A 10,381-nucleotide genomic window follows, 5' to 3' on the forward strand; every position below is an offset into this window, starting at 1 on the left:
ACCCCTTTTGTAGTTTCCATCCCAACCCCCCCCCCCCAACAGGTTGTCAGACATTTACTGCATCAGTTTAGTTCTAGTAGTTTTTCATGGGCTTCACTGTGGCGGGGCGTTTAGGGAGATGGTGGCTGGTGGACGGCAAGTTCCCTATTGTATTGGGACCCTTTCTCAAAAATGCAAGAAAGAAAATGGAATTTGCAACTGCAATAGACAGGAATGGAGCTGGACGCAATTGAGACTATGGGTCTCAGGGATTTCTGGGTTGGAAGGAGCGTTTCTGGAAGATATTTGCTCCTCCTCTCTCTGTGTACGGTGTATTTAACTTTATCCATCACACCCACCCTGGACCCCGTGGTAAACATTTGAGCTTAAGACCTGACACTCCTTGCTGGAAGGCAAAAAGAAAACAAAAAGCCCCAGCAGCAAGTTCTGGTCGGTCACATCAGGTAGGTGTTGGACGAGGCCCTGCGGAGAGCAGGGCCAGTTTCCTCAGGTGGAAAGCCGTGTTTCCACGGGGCACGCGCGGCCGGCGGGCTTCGCCTGGGGAGCAGGTCTCCCGGCCGGGGAACTTGGCTCCGAGGGCACCTCGTGCGCGGCCGGCCGGCGAGTTCCTCCGACGCCGGCTTCTGGCCGGGGTCCGTGTGGTTTCTGGGGAGCAGCCCTAGGCTGGGCCGGGAGTAGTGGGGGTGCAGTGCGGTGCCCCCGGCTCTGGGGAGACTCCCGCGTTGGTCCGCCATCTGCAGCAAATGGATCCCGAGGGTCCACGACCTGCCTGCTGGGCAGAGCTCGGGCCCCAACCAGAAATGGGACGCGCCGGCCGGGCCGGGCGGGAGTCTCCGCCTCCCCACGCGGAACAGCACGGGTGCCGCCGTCCTTCGCCGGCGGGAGGCGTCCCGAGGCCCCGGTGCCGATCCCACCCCCTCCCCGGCTCGGTGGGAACGCAGGGGGCGGCGAGCACCCCTTTCCGGCGCCCCACGCCGCGCCGCCTGGCGCTGGGGAGCCTCTCCACCGCCACCACGTGACAGCGCGGGCAGGCGTGGGGGGGGGAGTGGGAGGCGGCGCTGCCCGGTGGAGCCCCGCCCCTCGGGCCGCCGCGCTCCCGGCGCGCGCAAATGTCCCGGGTCGGGCTGGGGAAAGGGGAAGGCGGGGGAGGGGAGCGCGGCGCGGGGGGCCGGCCCGGACGTCGCCGCGCTCCGTCCTCCCGCCTCTCGGCGAGGCCCTGTGTCTGCTCGCGGAGGCTCCGCCCCCTCGTCCCGGCACTGCGGCCAATGGGGAGGCGGCGCGAGCCTCCGGCCGGGGGCGGGCCGTGCGCGCGGCCCGGCGCGCCTGCGCCCTGGCGCCCGCCCCTCGCCGAGAGGAGGAGGAGGTGGTAGGGGAGGTGGAGGAGGAGGAAGGAGGAGGAGGAGGAGGAGGAGGAGGAGGAGGCGGCGGTCGGGGAGAGAGCGAGCAGCAAGCCGGAGCGCGGAGCGCGAGTGAGGGAGCGAGCCGCCGCCGCCGCCCGCCCGCCCGCCGCAGCTGCCGCCGCCGCCTCCCCTCCGCACGCAGCAGCCCCGGGCCGGGGCACGGCGCGCCGCCCCCGCCGCTCCCTCGGCGCCAGGCCGCGCGGGCAGATCGACCCAGCGAGAGCGAGGGGGAGGGCGGCCCGCGAGCGGCGATCGAGCGGGCGATCGAGCGCCGGGAGGAGGCGGCCGGACCGAGCGGGCGCCCGCGCGTGTGGCGTGAGGGGCAGCCGCCCGCCCGCCCGCCCCTTCGCCTTCCCTGCGCCCCCTCCCCGCGCCCCCCCCGACCGCGGAGCGGCACCATGTCGGCGCCGGCGGCCAAAGTCAGTAAAAAGGAGCTCAACTCCAACCACGACGGGGCCGACGAGACCTCAGGTGAGCGCGGGCGCGGCGGGGGCCGGCCGCGCCGCCATCTTCGCCCCGGGCCGCGGCGGCCGGCGGGCGGGCGGGCGGGCGCGCGGGGCCGGGCGGGGGCCCCGCCGCTCGGCGCCCTTTTTTTTTTTTTTTCTCTTAATTTTTTGTGCGCGGCGGGGCCGGGGGCCCTGGGTGGCGCCGCGGCGGCGGGCGGCGGGGCGCGGGCGCTGCGGCCTGCGAGGCGCGGGCGGGCGGGCGGAGGAGACCCCCCCTCTTCCCCCCCTCCCTCGCCCGCCCTCCCCCTCCCTCCCTCCCTCCCGAGAAGCCTCTCTTTATTGTGCTCCGCCATGATGCCTCGCTCCCATCAGCCGCCGCCGCCGCCGCCACATGGTGCGGCCGGACGCGGCCCGCGGGCCCGGCCTCCCGCGCCGCCTGCCTTCCCGCCCGGCCCGCCGCGGCAGCCGGGGCCTCGGCGTGCGCCGCGGGTCTCCCTCGGCGGGGCCGGGGCGCCGGGGCGGGGTGGGGGCGCGGCGAGCACGCGGCCGGCCCCGGGCGGTCCGGGATGCTCGGGCCCGTTCCCCACGTGGGGTCGGCACCGGGGCGCGCCAGGCCCCCGGGCCCGGCGACGGGGAGGGCGGAGGAGCCCCCGACGGACCCCGGGCGCCCCCCGCGCCCGCCCCCCGGCCTGGCAGACGCGCGGCGGGGGCGCTGCCGACCCCCAGAGCTTACCGGAAGTGGGCCGCGCGGGCAGATCTTTCACGCCCACCGGGCTTCGCGGGGTTCGCGGTCCACGGGACAAAAGGGCACCGACGAGGAGCACACCCCGCTTTCTCCTCTCCCCGTTGGGGCCTCTGCCTGCCCCGGGACTCACGGTCCCGGCCAGCGGGTTTTGTGGGGCCGTCAGACGGTCAGTTAGGCCACCTGGCCTGGGCCGAGGAAAGTCGGACTGGAATCCCGGGGCCCGGGAAGGCAGAGTCGCGTGCTGCGGATGGTTCTGCAGGGCTGACGGGGCCTCTCCACTGCCCTGGGTACCGAGCAGACCCTAAACTTCGTGTGAGAGGGGATGGTGTAATTGAGAAGTGGAGGCCTCCTGATGTGCGTTGTTACCCTGGGTTAGTGTCCATATTCTAGCTTCCCGCGGGGCAACTCGTGGCAAGTGTTCGTGATAAGTAATATAAATAAACACCAAGAGTTGAGTGAGGCTACCTCCCGCCTTCCATAACCGTCTGAAACCGTAATATTTTGTTGTGATGAAATTCTTAAAACGTTCTTTGAGTAACTAGCAGATAGCTGGATTTGTGGGAATGGTCTCTTAATGAAAAAGTTATTTGTCAACTGCGTGTAGGAACACGTGGAGAGCACGCCTGTAGTAGGCACTTTTTCTTTTAACAGCTTTACAGTTACTGTTCACATATCACAATGTTTCGAAACACTAGTTATGATTAGCATTGAGTCTTATGCTCCCCTTCCCTTTTCTTTTTGCAGAAAAAGAACAGCAAGAAGCAATTGAACATATCGATGAAGTACAAAATGAAATAGACAGGTAAAGTTTTTCTTAGAGACTTGTTTTCTGAAATCCATCTAATGGTCCAGTAATCAGTGAAAGCAATAAAACTCAAACCTATTCTCCAGGGAGAGCTAGTATAAATATACATGTGTGTGTCGTGGTTGGGAATATGTACATCCAGTGGTGTTTTTTCCTGTGAAATAACTTGTGCAATTACAGGAAAGTTTTGGTGAAAATGCATCATCCTTCAATGGGTGTTTCATAGTTTTTATCTTTTGAGGTAGTGTCTCCCCAAATTGTCCAGGCTGCCCTTGTCCCCAGCTCCTATGCTCCAGTGTTCTTACTCTACCTCCCACAAGCTGATGAGATAGTTGAGCTTGGCATCCAACTGGGGATGTATGTAGTACTGTACGGATTGCATGTTTGGGATGAACAGGGCTTGTTTGGTGTGCCTATCTTAAGGCTTGACTCAGGGCCTAGACACCCTTGAGCTTTTTTTTTTTTTTTCCTCAAGGGTACTGGTACTGTTCTGCCACTTGGGTCACAGCTCCACTTCCAGCTTATGCTGATTTATTGGACATGAGGGTCTCAAGTGCTGCTAAGGCTTGCTTCAATCGCTGATCCTCAAGCTCTCAGCCTCCTAGAGTAGCTAGGAAAGCCAGCATGAGCCACTGTTGTAGGCTGAGTACTCTTAATAAGCTATGATACAATGTTCCCTGAAGTTAGAATTCCTGCTTGAACAAAACAGTTTTCAGCCTGGTAATAAGAGTATTTGTAATAGAGTATTCCCTGAATACTCAGTTTAGCTTCTCAAGAATTGTGCCTTAAGGGCTGGGAATATGGCCTAGTGCCTTTTGGACTGGGAATGTGGCTCAGTGGTAGAGTGCTTGCCTAGCATGCGGGAAGGAAGCCCTGGGTTCCATTCCTCAGTATCACACAAACAGAAAAGGTCAGAAGTGGAGCCTATGGCTTAAGTGGTAGAGTGCTAGCCTTGACAAAAGCTCAGAGACAGTGCTGGATGGAGCTCTTGAGTTCAAGCCTGAGGGACTACCAGGGGGAAAAAAGGCCCTTTATTATTAGCATTGCTTACTGGTAAACAAAAGTTTTGTCACTGAAACTATGATCTATGTAATTGCTAGTAAACTTGATTTGTAACTGCGTTTCTGCAGTCTTATACCAGATAAAAGTGTTGTGCACTGGTTTGTGGGCCTTTCACATCTGGCAGATAACCCCCTTGTCTACATGTGTTTTTGTTTGCTTTAGACTTAATGACAAGCCAGTGAGGAGATTTTGAAAGTAGAACAGAAATATAATAAACTCCGCCAACCGTTTTTTCAGAAGAGGTCAGAATTGATCGCCAAAATCCCAAATTTTTGGGTAACAACATTTGTCAACCATCCACAAGGTATGTTGTGGGGCAGAGCATTATTACCAGTTGACGCGTGAAAGAGCCTTGGTGGAGATTTCAAAAGATAGTTACAGCCAACTCTTAAGTTTAGACTTTGTCTTGTTACTTATGAGTTGTGAAATCTAAAGTGCTCACTAAATTTGGAAAAGTCTAAAAGGGGTCACGGAGGTTGTTAGTGTTTGCCTGACATGCAGTCTTCTGATGTTAGTGTCTGCACTGCTGGGGGAGGAAGACGAAGAGGCGCTGCATTACCTGACCAGAGTTGAAGTGACAGAATTTGAAGATATAAAATCAGGTTACAGAATAGATTTTGTAAGTAGCCACAGTCTTGCTTTTGCTTGCTTGTTGGAATTGGAGATGTGGATTGGGAGAGCTGCTGCATTGATTGCAAATCCTCTGCTCTCTTATAGTATTTTGATGAAAATCCTTACTTTGAAAATAAAGTTCTCTCCAAAGAATTTCATCTGAATGAGAGCGGGGATCCATCTTCAAAGTCCACTGAAATCAAATGGAAATCTGGAAAGGTATATGCTTTTAAGGAATTGTTCAATGAAAATAACACTTTGTGTGTTGTGGTTTTGTGAGTCACTTAACCAGTGCTTTGATAGCATGCTAAGGGCAAAGCCATGTAACTTGCGAGCGATGCATGAGTGGTAAGATGGCAAGTCTTGAGTGAGATCTTCTTGGTTCCTGTATTGGTCATTGAATTTCTCAAATGGCTTGTCATGTGCTAAAGTACCTTTCTGTCCATGTAATAAGATATATATATATATACATGTATATGTATATGCAGATGTGTGTGTGCGTGGTTGTTTTGGGGTGTTTTGGGCTTCTCACTAGCCTTGAACTCAAGATCCACAGCCACAGTGCTGGGATTGCAAGTGTGCCCCCACACTCAGACTGTTAATACCGTTAGCTGCTCACGCCGAACTGATTTTATGAAGTCTCATTTAGTGATAGCTCGTCTTCTATTAAACATTTGTGGAGACTTCTTGCCCCACTACGCATGTTGTCTTGTTTTTGTAATCGTGAAAACGTTGTACTGGGGTGTGTTTTTGCTGCTCTAGAGGGATATTTTTAAATTAAATTTCATGGAGCTTAGGTGTCCCAGACAGCTAAAATGGAAAGTTGCCCCTTTTTTAGGATTTGACAAAGCGCTCCAGTCAAACGCAGAATAAAGCCAGCAGGAAGCGGCAGCATGAAGAGCCTGAGAGCTTCTTCACTTGGTTCGCTGACCACTCAGACGCCGGTGCAGACGAGCTGGGAGAGGTCATCAAAGACGACATCTGGCCAAACCCCTTGCAGTACTACCTGGTGAGCCGCACCTGCCTTTCCCACAGTGCTGCTGCCAGCCCCACTGTGCCAAAGTCAGGCCTTGAGGGACCTTGGTCTTTTAAGGTGCCTGACATGGATGATGAGGAAGGAGAAGGGGAAGAGGATGATGATGATGATGAAGAGGAGGAAGGATTGGAAGATATTGATGAAGAAGGGGATGAGGATGAAGGGGAAGAAGACGAAGATGATGACGAAGGGGAAGAGGGAGAGGTAAAACAAATGGGCCCGAGCTGGGCGTGTGGCTTAGCGGTAGAGTGCTTGCCTAGCCCAGGGTTTGATTCTTCTGCACCACATACACAGAGAAGGCAAGTAGAGTGTGAGCCTTGAGCAAAGAGAAACCAGGGGCAGTGCTCAGCCTGAGTTCCAATTCCCAGAACTTAAGAAGAAAAGGGAGGGGGGCCTAAATAATTACAAAAGATGCTGAAAGACTCCCCATGGTACTTTGGGACCTCACATCCAGTGTAACAGGACTGACAAAACCAATTGGATGTGTGTGGAAGCTGTTCTGTTCGGAAATACTTGGTAAATTAATTCACTTGTGATAGTGATTATGTTTTCTGTAGACTTATTTTCTGACTTGGAGGGAAGGTGGGAATTGACCCGCACCACTTGAGCCTATGCATCTTCTATCCTGGTCTAGCCCCCAGTCCTGGGTCTTAACCCCGGGGGGAAGGTGTGTCCCTGAGCTTTCTTTTGCTCTCACCTGGCACTCTGCCACTGGAGCCACAGCTCCAGGCTTTTTTCAGTAGTTTAGTGGAGATAAGACCTGAACTTTTCCTGCTGGGGCTAGCATTGAACCATGATCCTCAGATCTCAGCCTCCTGAATAGCTACGATTACCAGCATGGGCCACCAACTGCCTTTTGCTATCACCTTGTCAAGACTGGGCTTTGAGTTCATGATCTTCCTGCCTCACTCAACCTTCCAAGTGCTAGGATTCCAGGCATGTGCTGTACTTGGTCCAGCTCATGCCAGCAAGGTTGTCTTTTCACCCAGCCAGTCAAACACTTATTAAAAGTCAGTGCTGGGGTGGGATTGTGGCTTAGTGGTAGAGTGCTTGCTTAGCATGCATGAAGCACTGGGTTTCAATTCCTCAGTACCATATAAACAGAAAAGCCAGAACTGTCACTGGCTCAAATGGTGGAGCGCTAGCCTTGAGCAAAAGAAGCTTAGGGACTGTGTGTCCAGTTCAAGCCTCAGGATTGGCTGAAGGAAAAAAAATACAGCTGATACTTCCTAAATTACAAAGCTTAGTGCTTTGGACAAACTGCTTTCCCTTGCCAGTTGTGGGCTTTGAACCTCCTGTCTTTGAGCTGGCCCCCAATGCTTGAACCATGTCCCTAGTTTCTTTTTGGTTTAGGGTTTTGTTTTTTTTTTTAACCTTTGGGCCTGCACTACTCTGTCCCTGAGCTCTTGCTCAAGGCTAGCACTCTACCTACCCCTTAGAGTCACAGTGCCGCTTCCAGCTTTGCGCTTGTTATCTATCTGTAGGTAAGAGTCTCATGGGAACTTTTCTGTCCACTCTGGCTTTGAACTGCAATTCTCGGATCTTAGCCTCCTGGGTTAGCTAAAACGGACTCTCTTGTTTTTCTCCTTAATGTGAGCTTTGGCCTTCAAGCAGTCAAATAGGACAGATGGGTTGTTGTGGATTATTGGTATGAAATGTGCTCAATGATTTAATAGTGCTAATTTGTCTGAAATAGTATCTCTGGGTCTTTGTGTTGATGTGATGTAGAATAATGGGTTCAGGAAGATGGCCATACCATAACATTACTGTGCTCAGGTTCTGTGGGCTCATTGTGGTCCGTACAGAAGCTAATGTGTGATACTCGAATTTATTAGCCTTGGGAACTGACTGCCTGCTTTTTCTTTCAGGAGGATGAAGGAGAAGATGACTAATAGAAAACACTGATGGATTCCAACTTTCTTTTTTTTTTTTTTTTTTTTTTAATTTTCTCCAGTCCCTGGGAGCAAGTTTGCAGTCTTCTCCCCCTCTGTGCTCAGTCACCCCATTCTTGAGGTCTCTTTTTCTCAACACCATGGTTCTCAACTTATTCGGGGAGGGGGGTGGATACCTTGCTCAGAACACAACAGGAAAAGAATCTCCACACACCTGTTCTAATTCATTTTTACCCCTGTCTCAACAAGAACTGTACGGAATCAACGCCGCCGCCACCTGCTCTGTGGGAAACAAGAAGCCTCCGGTTCCTTGGCTCTGCTGAGGCCCAGGCCCTGTGTAGTAGTGCATAGATTCTAGCTTTTCTCCTCCTTTCTCTGTATATTGGGCTCAGAGATTACACTGTGTCTATGTGAATACAGACAGTTAGCATTACCAACATGTATCTGTCTACTTTCTCTTGTTTAAAAAAAAAGAAAAAAAACTTAAAAAAAAGGGGTTATAGAAGGTCAGCAAAGGGTGGGTTTGAGATGTTTGGGTGGGTTAAGTGGGCATTTTGACAACATGGCTTCTCCTTTGGCATGTGTAATTGTGATGTTTAACCGACATCCTTGCAGTTTAAGATGACACTTTTAAAATAAAATTCTCTCCTAATGATGACTTGAGCCCTGCCACTACGGGAGAATCAGCAGACCCTGTAGGATCTTATTCGGAATTGACATTCTCTATTGTAATTTTGTTCATTTATTTTAAAATTTCTTTTGTTTTCACTGGAAAGGAAAGATAATGCTCAGTTTTAAAACGTTAAAAGTGTACAAGTTGCTTTGTTACAATAAAACTAAATGTGTACACAAAGGGTTTGATGCTTTTCTCTCAGAATGGACATACTTGATCTGACCTTCCGAGTTTGACTTGTGTAATAACGCCCCTGTCAAACTGTGCCCCTAACCTCGTATTTTTTGATACGCACTTTGCAGGATGACCTCAGGGCTATGTGGATAGGGTATAAAGGGATTTGAATCAATGTCTTAATGTCTCCGCAACTGGGAAACCGTGCTATCATTAATTCTATGTCGTTTGGGATACTAGAACCTCAAATTTGAGTTCTGAGTTCTACCCTTGATTTTTATCTCACTGGTATTTTTTTTTAACTTGGCTTTTTTGTGCGTCAATGGGATTCCACCCACCATCACACAGACTTGTTGCTCTAAGGCCACGTTGCACATGGCACCCTGCCTTGGCTGGTGTGTCTTGGTTGGCACAATTCAGTGCAGCGGAGAAGCTGGAGAGAGAAGTCGGTGGGTGGTTGGGAGGGCGTCCTTGTCCCTCGAGACCCCGTGTCTAGCCCAAGGCTCTGCCTGTGAGTGGACTGGGTGGAGGGAGGGCTCTGCCCACTGTGTCACATGGAGAAGCTGCCAAATGCATACGCTTTTTAATGCTGTAAAATATAGCTGAAATGATTAAATGCCACTTTTTCAGAGATGAATTCATGGACAGCCTGGTCAGATTGGAAGCTGTGTGATGTATAAGACTTTCTTAATGGAACTATTCCATCAATAGGCAAAAGTGTAACCAAAACCTGTCTAGATGGATTAGTGTGTGATTTCGACACAGGTCTCTGTTGAGTAAATACATCACTGTATACCGGTCAGGAATCTTGCTCCAATAAAGGAACATAAAGATTTTTTTTGGACTGGGGTCATTCTCCTTGTTTTGTAGAGAAGTGTTAACTTGGTTTGGGCTTCAGTGAAGCAGTGAGTGGAGAGAGGAACCACACGATCACCAGGGATCCATAGATCACCAGGGATCTATAGTTGGGGTATTCTAGACGGTCACTGCAACCTACAGCACACAGCCTGCAGAGTATTGATGGGCAGGATTTCTTTTTGCACTGGTTCCGTTCTCTGAGGAACTGGCTTCTAGCCATCCTCAGCCCAGCCTCCTGCCTAGCTGCGATTACAGGCATGTATGTGAGAGTTTTGTACACTTGAGAACACTAATTCATAGGAATAATGTCCGGCACACACTTAAGTTGCTCCTTAGATCTGTGATGTGGGGTAGTCACAAGTTGCCGCCCAACTTAGGGTGTGTGTGTGACTTTAGTGCTATTTGTTACATGACATTCTCTTTTGGGAGGCAGGATGCCTTGCTCCCGGGTGACTGGGACCATAGACAGGGTTACCTTGCCCAAGTATTTGATTTCAGGTGGGGTCAAACTTGGAGGTTCTTTAAGGAAATTGTTCTGGGTATGGTTGCAGTTTATGCCTGTGTTTGATGAGGATTTAGCTACTGAGTTTTGTGCTGGTTGTGGGAGGGATCTTGGGGAGATGCGAAGGATATCCAGGCCCCTTAGAGGGTGCATTGCTTCTCGGAGGGTGGTAGCTT

General features: G+C 52.3%; 1 protein-coding gene across 1 annotated transcript; it reads left to right on the forward strand.

Moving 5' to 3' along the window:
• Positions 1-1,484: 1,484 nt before the first annotated feature.
• Positions 1,485-9,684, forward strand: Set (SET nuclear proto-oncogene). The gene is given in 9 exon segments (XM_048344236.1): positions 1,485-1,871; positions 3,336-3,393; positions 4,621-4,625; positions 4,628-4,762; positions 4,974-5,077; positions 5,176-5,289; positions 5,909-6,079; positions 6,164-6,310; positions 7,975-9,684. Coding segments are annotated over 9 exon segments (831 nt in total). The 5' UTR covers positions 1,485-1,798; the 3' UTR covers positions 7,999-9,684.
• The last annotated feature ends 697 nt before the right edge of the window (positions 9,685-10,381 follow it).

This window comes from Perognathus longimembris, chromosome 1, assembly GCF_023159225.1.
Source record: "Perognathus longimembris pacificus isolate PPM17 chromosome 1, ASM2315922v1, whole genome shotgun sequence".
In the NCBI taxonomy this organism is placed as follows: Eukaryota; Metazoa; Chordata; class Mammalia; order Rodentia; family Heteromyidae; genus Perognathus; species Perognathus longimembris.